At 41.1% G+C, this 18,568-nt stretch overlaps 1 protein-coding gene across 2 annotated transcripts in view; it reads left to right on the forward strand.

Moving 5' to 3' along the window:
* The window catches only part of cdh23 (cadherin-related 23), a 210,140-nt gene that overhangs the window by 24,678 nt on the left and 166,894 nt on the right, over positions 1–18,568 (forward strand). For both annotated transcript variants that reach the window (XM_049599677.1, XM_049599676.1), the window contains one exon: positions 308–382. In XM_049599677.1, coding sequence (XP_049455634.1) covers positions 308–382 — 75 coding nt within the window. The remainder of the gene's footprint in view (positions 1–307; positions 383–18,568) is intronic.

The following is an 18,568-nucleotide window of genomic DNA, read 5'->3' on the forward strand; positions in this document are numbered from 1 at the left end:
TTGTACCAATTTGATGCCAGATTTTTCAGTTTAGGTGCTTTTTGCAGTCGGGTTTTTGTACCTATGCTTCCCAAAAATCACTTGACTAGTGCTGCTCAAGTACACAGCTCTACTGTATCATTTCAAATAAACTGCTGTTGCTGCTGCTGAGAATGTGAAAAACCAAGAACAACATGTAAAATTTGTAAAAGCTTTCAGTCTAGTACAGTAGTAAATAAGCTGACAGTTAATCACTTTAAGAGCATATCTAAACACTGTCATGTCAGTGCAATTTAAATCAACATTTATCCCTCTCTCTTTATTACAGGCTCCAACCAGCCGCCACGCTTCCTGAACTACTTCTTCTCGACCTATCTTCTCATCTATGAAGATATGCCTGTCGGTGAGTCTCTTGAGGATTTCCAGCATGTTGTATTTGATGTATCTACATTGTCTAAAGAAAGCACAGTAAAGCTGTCTTTATGGTTTGCTTTGTCAACTTGTTTACTGCAAAGATACGGTCTGTCGTTGTATCCCTTGAATATAAACTGAGAAAGTAAAAAACAAGGAAAGAGAGATGTCATAAAAGACACTGACATTGATGGCAATGGATGTCCTCTATCAGGACGCCTGCGTGTGTTTCTATGTGTGTGGTGTGTTTGTCCATGTGATGAGAGGAAAACTCCAGAGCCCAGTTGTCTGAGTGATCCTCTAATATAAAGCTGGCACAAAAGAAACCCATGATGCTTTGGATATTTCACATTCAGGTGTTGATGTCTGTATGAAAGAGTTTGTCCAGATTTGATATCTCCATGTTATTATAAGCTTGCTTATATGTTGTGTCCCACTGCTGTTAGGGGCGGTTTGGGGTTACGGTATGAACACCAGTTTCGGTTGAGTCCGATTCCTCCTGGATCTATTATTCCCCCTCTTATTTATTTTTTGTCATTTTTGTTGGTTGCAGTGATTGACAGGGCAATTTGAAGATGTCTGGCTTTTCACCATCTCTGACGGTGTCAGTGCCTTGGAATTAAAATCCTTTTATATTGGATTGATTTTCTAGAAGTTTTTTTTTTTTTTTTTTATCACATGACCTTTATACTCTGCCAGTCTGTCAGCGCTACTAGTCTGAGTCATGGAGTGTGCACTTATCCGTGTGTACACCCTCACAGTTGCTTGTCTCAGGCGTAGAAAACCTGTAATGTTTTCCTTTTTCACCTCTTTTCTCTGGGTCATAAAAGTTCAAATGCACCACAGAGCTTCCATCATCAGCAGTGTCCCTGTCCCCATCTCCATCACCATTTTCATCTCCATCATCATCATCATCATCATCATCATCTCAGTTGTGTGTTTTGTACTGCAGCCAGGAAAGGTTACAGTATCCCACTGAGCCTACAGTAAATCATCATCATCCCAACCCCAAACACCATTGCCCTCAGAGTTGCCTGGTTTGGCATCTTTGTGCAACAGCACTAAGCAGTTTCTGGCAGGAGGCCATCTCTTCATTCAGTCAGCTTGTGTTCTAACCAGTGAAGGGCATGGATGTGTTGGTGGGTGGCGTCGCTAATTTCCCTAACCGCTCTGTCCAGGTTGCCCTCTGGCTATGAATCATTGTGTCCTCTCCTCAGGCAGCTGGGCTTCGGTCCAGCAATGCCTTCCACTGGTCCAGGGAGCTGTCAGTCACGTCCCTGGCTCGGCCTGTGATGGCTTCTTCAGTGGTGTGATTATGAGGGCGGGCTGAGTGATCGGACAGTGACAATTTGTCAAGATTATTGTTTATTAGCTCAGCAGATGTCCTCGTCTAGGAGGCCCTCCAATTCATAAACACACGAACGCACACACAAACCACTGGGTCAAAACTGTGTGTTTGTGTGTGTGCATGTGAGCAGAGGATGTGACATGGTGGAGAATAATTTAAGATCCTTTTCGCCACAAACACCCACGTTTCCTCACAAAAACTCAAGATTACTTATCATCCAGCACACTGGCTTAATAGAGAAGCCCGGGAGCAATTTCAATGCTGACATCGCTCTTACTCTTGATTTGAATAAAGGGTAGATTGAAAATACATATTTTCTCATCTCAAGGTTCAGTGCAAAGATTGTGCAAAGAATAAAGAATTGTTAAATTGTGCTTTCAGGGCACAATGGAGGCGGTTTAATCATATTCAAAACTTCATGCATTCCTCTGTACTTCATTAGGCCTTTATTTTACCACAAATTTGATGAACATAAATGAGCACCTGCCACACTGCATGACTTGAGCCCAGTGCTCAGGTTTCCACAGCCACTCTGATTGGTTGCATTCAGTTACCATGGAGGTTGTTTGGCTTAGTCTTGCTGATGATGCAACAGCATAGGGTTCATTTGAGCAGGTTGTGTGAGGTGACACCAAGAGCCAGTCTGTGTAAGAAGCAGTTGACTGACACGTGCACAGTACGAGTGTTGGTACTGTCTTATGGAGATGAGTAATGCAGACCTTCAGTTAAAACTGGTCGGCATGCATGCGCACATACTCACAACACTATCAGGCAGCAGATCAGTTGCTTCAGCTCATGGCCTCCGTGCCAGTAGTCTCAGCTCCTTAAGGCAGGGGCGCATGATTCTGATTTATCCGAGATGAGGGAACACATCCAAACACCATGGATATTTGATCTAAGACTACACTGCTCCTCTCCTCCTCATCAGCAAGGGGTTTGGTTCAGGAACCAACACAAAGTGTTTGAAAATTGCTGCACAGATGTGGTGTAGAGGCACATGTAACACAATGGGAGAAGGTGTGAGCTCACACCTCTGACATATATGTGTGTGTGTGTGTGTATATGTATATATATATATATATATATATATATATATATATATATATATATATATATATATATATATATATATATATATATATATATATATATATACTGTCCTTTATAGGGTTCAGTTTCAAGCAGGCTGATGCAACACCCTTAGCTTGGTACATGTATGAGACTGAACCCAAGAGAATCTTTAGTCCCCACTGGTATGAATGATGTCTGTGATGCCTGATTAGGCTAAATTCGCTGTCTGCTGTACACTGCAGTGATACAACGATGCTTCAGATGATTTATTTCAGTATTTACAGGGAGAATATTTCACGGTGTTCAAAACAATATCCTCACTCTAGTCATGTTCATTCTCCGTATGTCTGTGTGGTCTCTGTGCACGTGTCCATTTAGTTTGAGTATGCATGCCTGTGTTTACGTTTGATGCATTTTTGTCACATCCAGGCAGTGGGATCATTCACTCTTAGGGGGGGCAGCTAAACAGAGGAGCTGATGTTTAAATGCAGTGGCAGATAACAGTGTGTGTTGTGTCAGGAAATGGGATGTGTAATTAGACTGAGAGAACACTTTGATTAAACGCTCTCATCTCCTAATCCACTTTGCCCTGATTCGGCAGATTAAGCTCTCTACTGAGTAATTAACTTGTGGAAAGAACACAACATTTGTTCAAAATAAGAAACTTCCACACTCTGCTGGGATGGTTTGTGCATGTCTCGTAGTTTGTGCCAATCGAGCATAAGGCCTCACTGTCTGATTAGATTTAAAAGTTTGGCTTAGGCTAACATTATAAAAACAAGTGCTCATTTATATGGGATAAATTATTGCATTCATTCAAATTCAATTATTTTTACTGTGGAAGTAAGAATTCTCAGAGGGCAGAGAGAACAACAGGAGAGTAGCTTCTGGCAGTATGAATGAAAAGGAGATCTTCAGTTCATTCAAACAACCATTTCAGTCATTGTGAGTCATTCATTTCCATCAGCGCACTTTGCCATTAACATCAAAATGAAACTCATCTTCAATTTCCCCTGCATCACACAGTGGACAGATAAGACATCCAAAGCAGCACACACCTTCCAGTTTTAGCATGTGGAGGCAGCATTCCTGCTCTTATTTAAGCCCAAATAAACTTTTTTTCCTCATAGTATATTTTCTTGCATATATTTTAAAACTTTTTTGTTTTGTTTTACTCCTGCATACCAAAGATGTAGGCTATGCTGTGTCTTGAATACTTCCATCAGTACACTTACATGTAGCACACTGCATACACTAAGGACTTACTTGCATAGTGTGCAATTTTGACATGGTCTCAAATCAAACACAGCCATTGCACACTTATCGGAAATGACAACAGCAAGATTTGACAGCTTTTCTTCTTCCGCTTGACATATTGCATCCAAACAGGGTATTATCACCAACATTTGACGAATGATTGTTAGTCGCCTAAATATATGTTTGCTGTATCTGCTTGTTTGCTCACTTGACTTCTTCTGTATTTATTTATTATATTACAAATGAACATGCTTTCATGGCAGGTTTCTATATCTATGAATGTCTGTGGCTGTTACTGGCTGGCTCTATCACCAGCTGATCATCTGAGTGAATCCTACATTTTGTGAATATTTACAACTTGTCAAGCATCTGACCACAAATCTAATACTGAATTATTCTACACTGAAGACACAATTTAACATACATGAACACAAAATGTAACTTACAGCCATAGATTGTATAGTTTATACCACAACACATGTAATGTCAATTCCCGATGATAAAATATGCCGCTGTTAGCTAGCTAGCAAGCTAACGTTAGCATTTGCATCATTGTTTGCGGTACCAATTTATTACAGAATAAACCCAATAAATAAACTGATGGCTTATATCATTTTACAAGTTTGAAATGTGTTTGTGGTCCAGCCCCTTCCATGACCATTGAGGGTAAGAAGTGTCCCAATGATCCACACTCAACTTCTGACTGTCATGAGCGCACCATCTGGGTACTCATAGTGCACTGTATTTTGCCATACTTCTCAGTGTGAACGCACTTATGGCCTTAAAAAAGCAAGTATAAACTACAGATGTATCTGATTTGAGACACAGCAGTAGAATCTTTGCTGTAAGTACTAGTAATGGGACGCGGTTAAAAACAATTAAAATATCCACCTTTTTCACCCACTCTCCTCTGCTCCCTCACATTCTTGTACTGCCACAGTAAATACCTTGCACTTTTAATTAGCTCCGTGGCATTCCTAATTCAATAATAATTAAGGAGCAGGAAGTAGCCCCAAGGAACGACTTATTAAAGCCTTCCCCTAAACGTGTTGATAGTGTCTGTGTACTCTCTCCCCAGCCAATTCCCCACTGTCAGCTGCCTAGCGCACTCTACATTAACTACGGCTTGTCAACACTTCCTCCTCCGGACACTCTCTCTCTCTTTCTCTCTTTCACAGCTTTCTGATTCAATGCATTGACAATATTAGCTGCACTCATAAACAAAGCAGTGTTCATAACTATCGTATTGTAGATAGTTTGAGTGTGAATGCTCCTTGATTTTTATTGGACCAGTGCTTTCTGAATGGCCTACAAAACTGAACAGATATTTTTATTTTGTATATTATTCACAGACCTTTCAGTTCTCTTAAGGGCCTGTACGCCTGGCCTCAAATCCATTGTTTTAAATGTAGATGTGCTCAAAAGCGAGAGTGACACTGTCACAGCAGGTAAGCATTCCTAAGTGCTTGCTTTTTTAAGGCACAAAAACTGCGCCCTGTTATAGACAAAATTTAACTTTCAGAAAGCAGCATCGTGCATCACGTCATATGACAAGGGACAACCAATCACAGTGTGTAGATATCTCCCTCTCTTTCTTACTGTCAATCTGTGGTAAATATGGAGAGGAAAATTATCATTTTAGTGCAGTGCTATGCAAAGCTTTGCATGTTGTCCCTCTGACAATATTAAGGGCCTTTTTCACACTTAAAAAAATGCCTGGTTGAAGATCAGCTCCACACTTGGGATTTGTGGTAAGTAGGCTATGATACAGTGCTTATTGTGGTTGCCTAGCAACCTCAGACACAACCTGCCTCCACGCCCTTGTTTTAACCCCTCCTTTTTTTTTTTTTAAATTTAATGAACCACAAAAGTTTTTGAAAATGGATAGACAAGGGTCATTGAAAGTGCTTGAACTTTTGTATTTTGTGCAAGAATAGAAATTACAGTTCTTTTGACATTGTCTTCCATCACTGTAACGGCACAATTCAGCAGTGTTCACACATTGATGTCTCTCTCTCTGTTGTTGTCAGTGTTATAACAGTAATTAACCTTGATATGTGTTTTTAAACTATGCTGTGTTGGGTCCTTGTGTTTGAGGATTGGGCTTGGAAAGTCCTTGAATTTGATGTTTAAGAGAGTCTGGGATACCCTGTTTTTAATGCTGTGCTAAAGACCACAGGAAGAAGATGGATGCTGCTCTGAGGTTTAGGCTTTTCTCCTGCTCAAGAGGTTTTTGTGTTTGGTACTAGGAAATCCATATTTGATTCCCCAACGTTAGTGCCACTTGGCTGGATATAAGGGCCCTCAGCTCTGTTTTGCTGCTGATCAAATGATTGGCCAGGCCATTAACCTGGTTGGAGAAAACGGTCTCCTTACCTGGCTGCCTCTCCCGGTGCAAATCACTGAACGACCAGCTGATTTACACAGCACTGTGGAGATGACCCGAGCATGTGCACACTCTTGCTCTGTCTTTGGCTCCGGGCTGCTTCATCAATAAGCCCTACAACACATTTAAAATTAAAACCCGTCTTTCTCTTTCTCTCTTTCAACTAAGCACTTAAACTGAAAAATCTGGCATCACCTAACATCAATAGATTTTGCTCATTGCGCCATTTGCTAATTCTCCATTCACTCTGACACAGTGCCACCCATGTGGAGCTCCTTACAAGATGTCCTTTTATGGAAAGACAAACCGTAATATTCAAGAAATTGCACGTGCAAATATGTGCTGAGATTAGGTATGTGGAGTAAATGTGTATCTGGATTTGAAAATCGTTATAAAACTCCTGACTAAGCATATGTCCCAGTCTCCACACTCACTGACTTGAGTAGGTACAGTACTCACATGCTACCAGATAAGTGAGCAAGTGATGGTAGGCATTTAACCCCTTAACCCCCCTGCTCAGTGACCATCAGACCAGACTTGTACTGGGTTTTCAGGTGTGAATGTGTGCAACTGTATGAGTGTACACAGGCCGTGTCAGTTTTACTTTACCAATGTAATTGTCAAATGAACCACTGCTGTTTCAGTGTTTTTCTATAACAACAGAAATCCAGAATATGTTTTACATTATTTCTCTATAATAACAATAACTCTAGAAATTAAACAACTTCATTTTATTAAGGCTGAATACAAGATTATGCCACTTAATTGGAGAAAACACTCAAATCAGCTTAGTTTGTGTTAAGAAGGTAGTGACAAGGTAGTGTTCACAATGGGTTTGTCAGCCAAACCACACAATATATTAAAAAGCATAAAGCATAAAGGGTCCTCACCCATCCCTTCTGACATGCAAACATCAGAAAAACAAACTTTGAGGGGAAGAAGAACAATGCGATGCTTCCAAGGGCTTAAACCGAAACATCTCTGTCCTTCCCTTAAATGTTTTATGTTTTCCTCATCAGGAAACAGTCTAAAACATTCTGAATAAGTGTGAACCATTAATTTATTTTTTTGACATTTTTATTATCTGAAATTACCTCACTACACTGGCAGATTGCATCGCAGAAGACCGGGAGACATCCAACAATATTTTGCCTGTCCTTTGCCTCTGCAGATGAGATAATCTGGAAGAGAAACAGAAGCATAAAAATAGAAATAAAGAAAGATGAGCAGTGATAAAATGAAAGAGTAATCAGGGAATTGTCAGGAGAAGAAAGAGGGGGCAGCTCCTCTGAGAGTTGATTCAGTGTTTTTGGGATGTTGGCTGGTATCCAGGGCTGTCTCTTGCTGGATATGTGCTCTAGATATTTGTTACTGTCTGACTGTGAGCAGGGTAGCGCAGAGGTCTGTTTATGCTCCTGCTTTCAGCCCTCATTTAGCCAAATTGGAATGCGATGTGTGTGTCCTTTCTGCATCTTTGGCAACTGCTGTTGTATCTGTCACTGTTTATGAGTTTGAGTTGGCGGATGTGCTGTGTGCATGAGAGGCAGAGTGACTGTGTCTCTGTCTGTGCGTGTGTGTCTTTAGTTTTATAAATCCTATCTACCAGCTGCAGAAGTGAAGTATTCCTCCCTACTGAGGGTTGAACCACCTGATCTCAGCAGGAGATGAGTCCCAACATGTCCGGGAGATATTCTTAATGACTGGAAGTTTTTCTCTCCACGTGAAGAGCCCTCCCCTACCTCACTTTAGGAAGGGGATACACTTGATCTTCTTACTTCCCATGACAGCTCTCTGCTGTCATTGAGCTGTTGCATTGACTCCCACAATGGCTTCCCAATAATGCCGGCACACTGCCATCCATGAGGGACCTCTGTTTTGGTTTAGTCAATCATCCCTTATCTCTCCCTGTGGTGCCTTGCTCCCCCTTCCTCCCCCAGGAAATAATGGGGTCCACGGTTCAGTGGTGTCTGCAAACACACCATCCATCATGACGCTGTGCTGCGCTATATTGTCTGCACTTACCCAGCACGTGATGTGTTAGTGTTATTACGGCCCATGCAAACACTCTCAGCACTCTGGCCTCTCATTGCAACATTGCCTCTGAGTTTCCACGAATGTTAAGCATCCTGCTCATTCGCATACATAATTTTAATTTCATCACTTTTCACTGATCTTGTTTTTATCATGACTTTCAGTCTTGCTTTTCTGCCTCCACAGCAGAAAATGTTTATTTTAACAAGTAATTATGTCCCATGTGCAGTCTTAAATTGTATACAGTTCTAGCGTTGGTATAAGAAAATCATTCATATTCAGCTTCACACATTTTAAAAAATTTCTAAACAAAATAGTCAGAACACTTCAGGTTAGTCAATTGCTAACAGGAAAATGATATTTAATTTTTGCAATTGATATTCAAACAACTTGAGTTGTATTTGCTGTATCCCAAGTGTCAAATTTCTCTATTTTACTTGCCTTAGGAAAAATAAAACAAGGCTGAATCACTTAAAATAGATCACTTTACATGGTACATGATGAGAGTGGTTCAAGAAGCCACAAACAGTACTGCTATTACCAATAGCAGGCTCAAACATTTTCAAGTACAAGAATGAAAAACAAGGAAGGAGTGCCAATTTTGGAAGGGGCACTGAGGATACAGTCACAGTGCGACATCCCCAGTGGCCCGATGTTCCAGGGCCAGTAAAAGTTTATGCCAGGCAAGTTGATTGGCCAGTCACTGGCCCGCCTGGGTCAGTAACGTCAAATCAGAGTCTGTGACGTTAGTGATATCGTTTTCAAGACATGTGACTGATGAACTGCATTGGTCATGTGTCAGTGTTGGATAGCATAACATTAGTTCAACTCCACTGTGACAAAAATAATCTGCAAAAACACTATCTGGCCCTTATTCAATGCTGTAACTCCAGAACAGAAGGGGAGACATTTGGTCCAATACTGAATTGGTGACTCTAATCTTGGGTGTCCACCTTGAAACTGTGCTTGTATAGATCCTCTGTGCTGCCGGGTTCAGGCTGTGTGTAAAGCATCCATTTTCACCAAAAAAATACACTTAATACTTTTTTATTTGATTCCCTCACAGTCTAGACTAGATAGTCTGGACAGACATGGATGAAAACTACAACTTGACTGGTTGGTGCAGGCATACAACCGTGGGGGGGGTAATTCTAGTTTCTCCTCTGGTAGTCATTCAGTTCACACAAATCTTAAATGTTCTACATTAAACAGTGTGTTTTAAACTGATACACTACAACAATCAGTCAAGACTCTCAAGTTTCCCTTGTTTGTGATACTTGCTCTTTTGAAAACAGTTTGTCAGGCTGCTGTCGTTTCAGCATGTCAGCACCTGAAAGGTGACTGCTGTGACTCACTGATTTGGCTTGGGTTGAACGAATGGACGCTTACATCCTGACCTGTCACTTCTAGTGTGAATTAAAGGTAAGACAAAAAAGCAGAGTTCACACCCAAACTTGACCATGCATCTTTACATTTGACTAACTGATACAATCAATTTAGTGTTAACAGTAGTCATGTTTGGTTGCTCATAGTCACTGAAGGTCCACTTTTTTAACTGCACCTCAAGGAGGTGTTCAGCTTGGTTTCCAGTTTCAGCTGCATGATTCAACACCTTATGTGAGCCTCGTTAAGTATTTCTTTAGAACCGCTGTCTTTGACACTTAACACTGAAAGGATCTCTCTTTGTCTCCCTTTAAAAGAAGTGCAGCTGTTTCTGTGGTGTGGCCTATTCCATTCAAGTCTTCCTGTGTTATGACCAGACAGAGAGTGAGAGTACAGAGAGACAGAGACAAAGATGGGGGAAGCATGTTGAATAGCTGCAGGCTGTGTGTGTGATATTTCTCTGGGTTGTAAAAGTTAATTGAAATTGTCTGTGGGAATGTGGCGCGACACCAGGTTGAGCAGCGCTGCCAAGGCACCCAGCACTGAGCTGACAGGCGTCACTGTGATGGTGGCAGTGGTTAGATTACCTGACCAACTGAGGATGGGCTCTCACACACTGATACACATTTAGCTAACACTCTTTTAGGCTCTCAATGAAGCTAAGGCTCAAATTAAATCTGTCTGTGAGTGAGTAAGAGAGACAGACAGAGAGAGAGAGCATACAGAATCGCCAGAGAGAACACCACAGAATTTTGGATGAGGATACTAGTTGTCCTTTTTTTTAATTATCCCAAATTATCAGCATCATCACAGAGATCAATTTGTTTACACATTTGTGTGTGTATTTGTGTGTAACGTGTATCTGGAACACCTCGAGTTCAAACCCAGTTTAATCCCAGCAGTTCCATCAAGCTGAATTATTAAAGTATCAAGAGGGAGAATCCTCTACCTCAGCAGTGCTCCTGACTTGTGTTTGTACAGGGATGTAAATATATTTTTAATCATTTGTTTTAATTTAGTGATTTAAAAAACACAGAATTTATTTGCAATATGGCCGTTTTTGTAGCACACTGTTTTTCTGTTCTGCCCTCACATTTAATTCATTGTTTTAGGTTTTAATATTTGTTTACGTGTGTGTGCGTGCGTGCGTGCGTGCGTGCGTGCGTGCGTGCGTGCGTGCGCACATTACTCCATTCTCCAGTACCGAGAGGTGCATTGCTGGGTGGCAGATCAGCTTCTTGCAGCTGCTTATCTGGCCCAGGTGGGTCACGGCTGATACCTGCCTGAGCCACGCAGAGCAGCTAACCTGGAAATTGATGTTTCACATCAACGACCACCTCTCCCTGCTCTGTTGCAGGGAAGCTGTGGAAGTAGGGAGGGGGAATGCATACGTGTGTGTGTGTGTTTGTTTGTGTGTGTGTTTTGTGCATGTGTGTTTGTGTGAATGTATCTGTTGTTTGTTTTTTTCTGTTTCTCTTTGCCCATTTGAACACACATGCGGCAGTTAGTGTCGTGACTCAAGTACAAATATATATTGTTCCTGTTTGTATGCTTGTTTGTGTCACACAGGTTTTGATTCCTCAGAAAGTGTTTTTTTTTTTAATACAAAAAGACCAATTTTCCAATTACAAAGATGATGTAAGGAATTAGAAAAAATAGAGAGAAACTGAAATGCCATAGAAAACTCCTAATTGTCTTTGAAAATCTGAAGGTTACAGGTCTCAAAGACCATTAGAGATGATTTGAAAGCTAAAAAAAATCTCTCACTGAGCCATGCATAAATGCTCTGACTATTACTTGAAAATGAGTTCCTGCTGAGACAGAACCTGTGTTTTGAGCCCTTTGCACAGACCTGTTGTTGCCAGCCATTACATCTTCACATGCAACCCATTTTCTGATTTGTGTGACCATGTGCCCAGACTGGCTGAATATGTTTTTACATTAGCAAGTGCTGGGATGTGATTTCTGGCAACAACTAGGGCTGTGCTGAATAGTTTAAAGCGTCATTCATTGACATTGACATTCAAATTCTAAATCAACATTCAGATGCTGCGCAGCTTTTTTAAAGATTAGGTTACACTAATAATATTAGAATTATACTATTTGTAGAGTTCCAGTGATGGCTGCGTAGGATTGTTTCCAACTTGTGTGACTTAATATTTCCAATAACTGGCACAGGCACACACCTGTATTAACGGGGCAATCTAGCAGCAATCTAGCGGCACCATAAATTACATTTATATGACTGAAATAACAAAAGCAATTTCAGCTCTAACACGATTCTATGTGAATATTATGTATCTGCATTTGCTTGACGTTTGTATTCCATCAAGACGTCATCTCTTGATTCAAACTGAGGATTTTTTGTTCAAGTATTTTTTATTTTGTGGGGTGATAATGTCCTAAGATATACAGACGGGTATACAAAGCTTCATTCATAAACCTCAATTGCAGCAAAAATGAATACAGCCCTATTTGGACAGTGTTTCCGAATTTAAGTATGTTGGGGTTACCAATGAACCTGATCAGTTTCAGAACAGCAATTTTACTAAATTCTTAGAATGATCATTTGGATGACATCAGCTTATATTATGAGCCTAGAGGGTAATATCAGCGTTGACCGTCTGAGGCATTCTATGAAGAAAGGTTATATCGTCCTTGTCTTGAAAGCTGACATTTGTTCTCATAAAGGCCAGCATGCTGGTGCCAGATAGGATTAATTGACAAGTGGGGTGCTTGCACTCTATGTCCCCCATTTACAGACCAGTCTCTGGCTCAGATCTGCTTGCTTTTGTTTGCTGGTGCCTTGATCTCTTTGTCTTCCCCACTGGTGGAGAATGATCTCGCTCACTTACAGTATTTACTCTCTCTCTCTCACCCTGGTCTCATTGTGCTCTCAGTGTGCCGTTGTTCACTGCGAGGCTCTGTCACTACAGCCTTTTCAGCACCTACATGTATGGTGTCAATTTGGTGTTTGCACTTACTATCTTTTGAAACCTAAGTGTGTGTCAGTCTTCTACATCTGTGCATGTTCGCTGTAGGCGCAGTGAAAGGCAGAGGAGGCACGTGTGTCTTTGTGTGTATATTCATATGTGTTTATGTGTGTGGTTTCGTACACTGGTGGGATGGAGAGAGCGGTATAATTGAACCCCTCTCTCTTATCTCACAACCGAGAAGGTGTTTGACATTTAACAGGCCTCCTTAGAAGTGGGGATCTTTTTTTTTTTTAAGGAATAAGACAGGCTTGTCTGTCGTCTCTGCCTCTCTTCCTGCCTGCACACATTCTTGTTCTTTGTCTCTTTCTCTCTCCTATTTGTTTTTCTGTGCGGTTGTTTGTCTCCAGTGAGAAGTTCCAGTTGCTAACAAATCCCGGGCTTTTCTGCTGTCAGCCATTGTGTGTATGAGATACTGTGCTTTTTCTAGCTGTTCATTTTCCACTGATTCCTGCATTCCCATCCACACAGACTCACACACACATAACACGCAAAATACCTAGCGGCTTGTATTGGACCTAAAACGTTCATTTCTAACCCAAACCTGTCATGCTTCTTTGGCGATAGTGATGAGAATGCAGCATGTCTGCTTAAGGAGCTGCTCCCTGGCGGAAGGAGAGAGAGTTTGTGCAGGACAGTGCAAAAGAGGGTGAGCGAGGGAGGGAGAGATGAGCCCAAAACTGATCAACCAGAGCAGCTGTCATTGCCCAGCTCTCCTCACCTCCCCTGTATTTTATACTTCCCCCCTGTCACTCTGTCCCTCTCTCCAGATTGACCAAGGAGGTCAATTGCCAATTTGCCAGTGCCAATGTCTTTGTCAGGAAACAATATTAATTTTGGCTAATTAGGACCTGAAGCTAATGAGCGCTTCAGATAATGAGTTCATTTATAATCCATAAAACAAGTGTGGCGTGTTATAGGATGAAAAAAGCTGTAATGGCGGAAGCCGGACATCAGATTTAGGCAGCAGCGTAGCAAACAATCTGCACACGCATTTAGACACACACACACACACACACACACACACACACACACACACACACACACACACACACACACACACACACACCATCAGTTTTAACTCACTCACCCTCTCTCTCTCTCTCTCTCTCTCTCTCTCTCTCTCTCTCTCTCTCTGTCTGTCTGTCTCTCTCTCTGTCACACACACACACACACACACACACACACACACACACTTAGACTCTGGCATGTCTGCATTGCAGTCCTCTGCTGGTCAGCTTGAGCACATTATCAGCCAGGCTTTTCGGACAGTGACCACACCTCCCCCCCCCCCCCCACCCCTCCCACCCCCACCCCTTTCATGTATCTCTGCCTGTCCTGTCTTTTTCCCTCCATCTCTCCTTCTCTTTACCTCTGCGTCTCCTTGTCTCTTTCTTTCTTCCTGCCGTCGCCCGTCTGACTCATGGGAAACAGTGGATTGTGTCTGATAGTGGCAGGAGAAAGAGTGGTGTGAATTATGCTTGCCATGGTAGTCTGTGGTAACACTGTTACACAATGTTTAGGCATTTACAGATTGAATTTCATACCCACCACCCCCACTGTCATTTTCTGTTTTCAGTAATGAAATATAGTTTAGTATTTAGTTCATTTTGGTGTATCAGAGCCCGCGTTCATTAAATGAGAAAAACTTCTAAAATACTAAGCGTGTCATCAATATTTAGTCGGACGACAGAGGCTACAATTATAATCTAAAAGTGTCTGCTTCGTACAGCAGCACAGTCAAAGCACAGAGCTCTGCCAGAAGCAAGCCTGGACCTTATGCACAAGGCAGTGTTCATGGACCTGCACCACCATGGAGACTACGACTTGAATGTTGTAGAAATCAAGAGGACCATAGAGGAAGAAGCGGTCATCCAAGGTCAGAGAGCACACCCATGAAAGGAAAGGGAGGGAGCTGCCGCTGAGCCCAAGCCGCAGCTCCCCCCACCCGAAAAAAAAAAAAACTTAAGCCAGTGTATCAAAAAGAAAACCAGGCGCTGCCACAGCCAACACCAACTGTTCATATTCCATTTTGTTCAAAGTAACGGGAAGATCTAAAGATATGATGTTAAACATCAAAGTAAGCGCTCTACAGATATTAAACATTAGGCTTTCGCAGTATGTATTTTTTATACCTTAATACCTTCCTGACATTTCACCAGGGTATAGGGTATATGACGGTATTTGAAAAAAAAAAAAAAAAAAAAAAAAAAAGGCACTGTGGTATTAAAATATAATATTATCAGGATTTTTAATTACCCCAGTATACCGTAATATCTTGATATAAGCCTATTGGCCATCAAAGATGAATATCTTTTTTTTGTTTGTCAAATGTCCAGTGTTGTCACAAGTTTATTAACTGGTGAGAAAACTTCCTCAGCATGGCATCCCTCCCTGATGGGAATACAAAAATAAAGGGAAGGAGATGGAATGAGGAGTAAAGAGAAAAAAGCAAGAGAGAGAGAAATGAAAGGACCGCGGTAGGAAAGGCAGGAGGAAGGTGTGCTGGGACTGCAGCAAGACAAGGGTGTAATAATAATAATAATAATAAATTTATTTATAAAGCGCTTTCAATCAAAGTGCTGTACAGGTGAATTAAAACAAGTACAAGTACAAATGGAGACAACGTAAAACAGTTTCAAAAATAAATACACAAACAATGATAAAAACGCAACACACACCTAAAAAAGGACATCACAGGAGGAGCAAACCACCCATCACTCAAATGCAACAGTAAACAAGTGAGTCTTTAACTTTGTTTTAAAAACCTCAATCGAGCAGGCCTGTCTGATGTCAAGAGGAAGACTATTCCACAGAGTAGGTGCATGGAAAGAAAAAGCACATTCACCGACTGTCTTCTTGTTGACTTTAGGGACAAGCAGACGGCCGCTCCCCTCGGAGCGCAGACACCTTGTAGGTACATAAATATCCACAAGTTCTGTTAAATATACAGGTGCCAGACCGTTTACAGCTTTATATGTTAGTAACAGCACCTTAAAGTCCGCTCTAACCTGAACAGGGAGCCAGTGAAGAGAGGCCAGCACCGGAGTAATATGATCATACCTAGATGATCCAGTTAAAATATGAGCTGCTGCATTTTGAACCAACTGCAGACCTCGAAAACTCTTCCTGGGCAACCCTGATAATAGAATGTTACAATAATCCAACCTGGATGTCACAAACGCATGAATAAGAGTCTCAGCATCTTTTACTGATCTTCTTCTTTTACATGCAAATCAAAAGAGGTGACACGAGAAAAATTGTAGCAAGACAAGGAGAGAGGAAAGGAGAAGAGAGAGGAAAGAGGGAGGATAAATGGAATTTGATTCTGGCAGAAACTGTGGATGTGGGAGTGATGCACACATGAAGAGATGGGAATAGATATTGGCAGAGGGAGAGATGAGGGTGAGAGGGGCTTCACAGCAGATGGACATAAGAGAGCGAGAAAGAGATGAGGAAGATAGAGATGCACCAGTGACTCTGCCCATATAGATAAAGTCCAGCTGGCCTTGGCCTAGCCTGGCTAGTCAGTCAGCTATACCGATGAGCTGGTCCAGACCTGAATCAGACATGCTCGCGCAGCGTCTGAAGCACAGTGCAATTCTACAACTGTTACACCATATGGGCTGGTGAGAAAACACTATTACAGATATATCCCAGTAGAGATCACCAAGCCTGCATGCCACCACTAAGTTATCAATAAAAAGGGAACAGGAAATAAAGGAGCAGTGACCATTTGATGCTAGTCTACATCTTACTGTTGGATCACTGAGACTTGCCACCTGCTTGGCCAAGATGGGAAGCCAATTTTTATGCTTTATTCTAATTAACATTTAAGGAAAATCTAACAAGGTGTCAAGACTTCACATTTTGCTACAAAAGATTGTGATAGATTGTACCAACCATGTGGTGTTGTATGAGCTGTTCATGTGCTGGTTTGAAGCATCAACATCTGCTACTTGAGAACTGCCTGCTGCAACAACAGGGTTTTCCCTGTCAATTCAAATAAATCAAAGCCGGCCAGTGTTTTGTTTTCTGTTTTTTGCTTGCCTAAAAAGGAACAAAGCTCTGCTGAGGAGCAATGACAGTGAGAGATTAAAAAAAGACTTTTCCTATGTAAGCATGCCGCTAATGCAAATTCAGCACGGTCTATAGCTGCTCCTAACAGTGAAAACAATTTATGAAGTCCTGGTCTTACTTTTGCTATTAGAGCTTTTTTTTGCTGCAAAACTGGTGCTCAGACAAGGTAATACAATTTATGCTACTCACGGTGTTTGTTCAATTCAATCCACCCTAACACCAGTTGATAGGGACTGAAGTACACACTTTATCTTATTTGTATTGTTTTCAACATTACCAAGGAAAACAACTATGTCTTATCTTAACAAGTATAAAACGACAAACAAGTCTGCACCAAACAACTTTTCATCAAACTAAAAAAAGAAGACTTTCTGAAAAAATTTAATCCAGATAACCCAAGACCTAAAGAGAGGTGAGTTTAGTTAACAGTATTCAGTATTTTAGCGACAAGATTTCAAGTGCACTTCTCATATCTATAAATGATATAGTACTGAGACTCTGTAGTTGTAAATTATTGTGACACTGTGGTTCATCTGACTGGCTTTGGAAGACCAGCAGTTTCACTTGGCAGACACAACTATCACCTCTAGGGGTGTAACAGTACACAGATTTTTCCAGGGGTGACTGAGGTAGCATTTTGCCCACTGGCAACTTGGGTCAACTATTTCCATTAAGAAAATAAGAAACATTTTAAACATTTTTCTATGACACTGTATGAACACTGACAAACACTTCTCCAAAAGGCAACACTTACCATAACACTGAAAAGCACTCCTACTGTGCTATGAAATTGAACATACAAAATAAGTAAATAATAATATAATAAAACTTGTGCATTAAGAGGAGTGTTACAATTAGTCCCATCTTGGCTGTATGCCAATGTAAATGCCAGCTGCTTCAGTTTTTTTTTTTCTTTTATCCCATTCTGTTTTCTGTGTCTAAGAATAGCGGGGGATAAGGAGTTGGGCTCCAGTTTGTTTGTTTTTTCTTCCCAGTGATTTACTCATCTGGGTGATGCCGCTGAATGTGCGTTAGCAAATTAAATGTATTTCCATTCACATACCCTACTGCAGTGGAGCAACGCCGACACACTGTCCTTGTCTTATGCACAACTCTTCCTCGGGTGCTGTTGTAGCTGACCAAAAATCCACAAGCATTTCATTTGTGCTTGCCATAGTGTGACTATCCTCGTCACATGTTGCTAACGGTGTACAGATAAAAGTTTCCAGGCAGAACTCGCACTTCTGAAATTGGTTCTGTAATCCGTGCATCAATCTACATAGCGTGTATTCTGTGTGGGTGTTTTTCACCTTTTGCATTCATATTTTATGATTTTTAAAATGCAAAATATTCATTTCTTTTTCCTCTCATTCTGTTTCAGTTAACAGACTAGTCAGCACATGGTTTAATAGGTATCAAAATGTAGAAGCAATGGAACAGCCCAGTTGCTCTAATGTTTGACCAATAAACGGAATCTTTGTATTTTCTCAGTGGTATTCAATGAAGGGTGACAAATATTCTCAGATTGGAGGCTGTAATATTATCACCGAAAATACAGCCCATTCAGTGCTTGAGTAGTGTGGCTATAATTTTATGAATTTTCAAAGCACATGTTTTTTTGAGAGCTTT

Source organism: Epinephelus fuscoguttatus, linkage group LG16 (genome assembly GCF_011397635.1).
Source record: "Epinephelus fuscoguttatus linkage group LG16, E.fuscoguttatus.final_Chr_v1".
NCBI classification, from domain to species: domain Eukaryota; kingdom Metazoa; phylum Chordata; class Actinopteri; order Perciformes; family Serranidae; genus Epinephelus; species Epinephelus fuscoguttatus.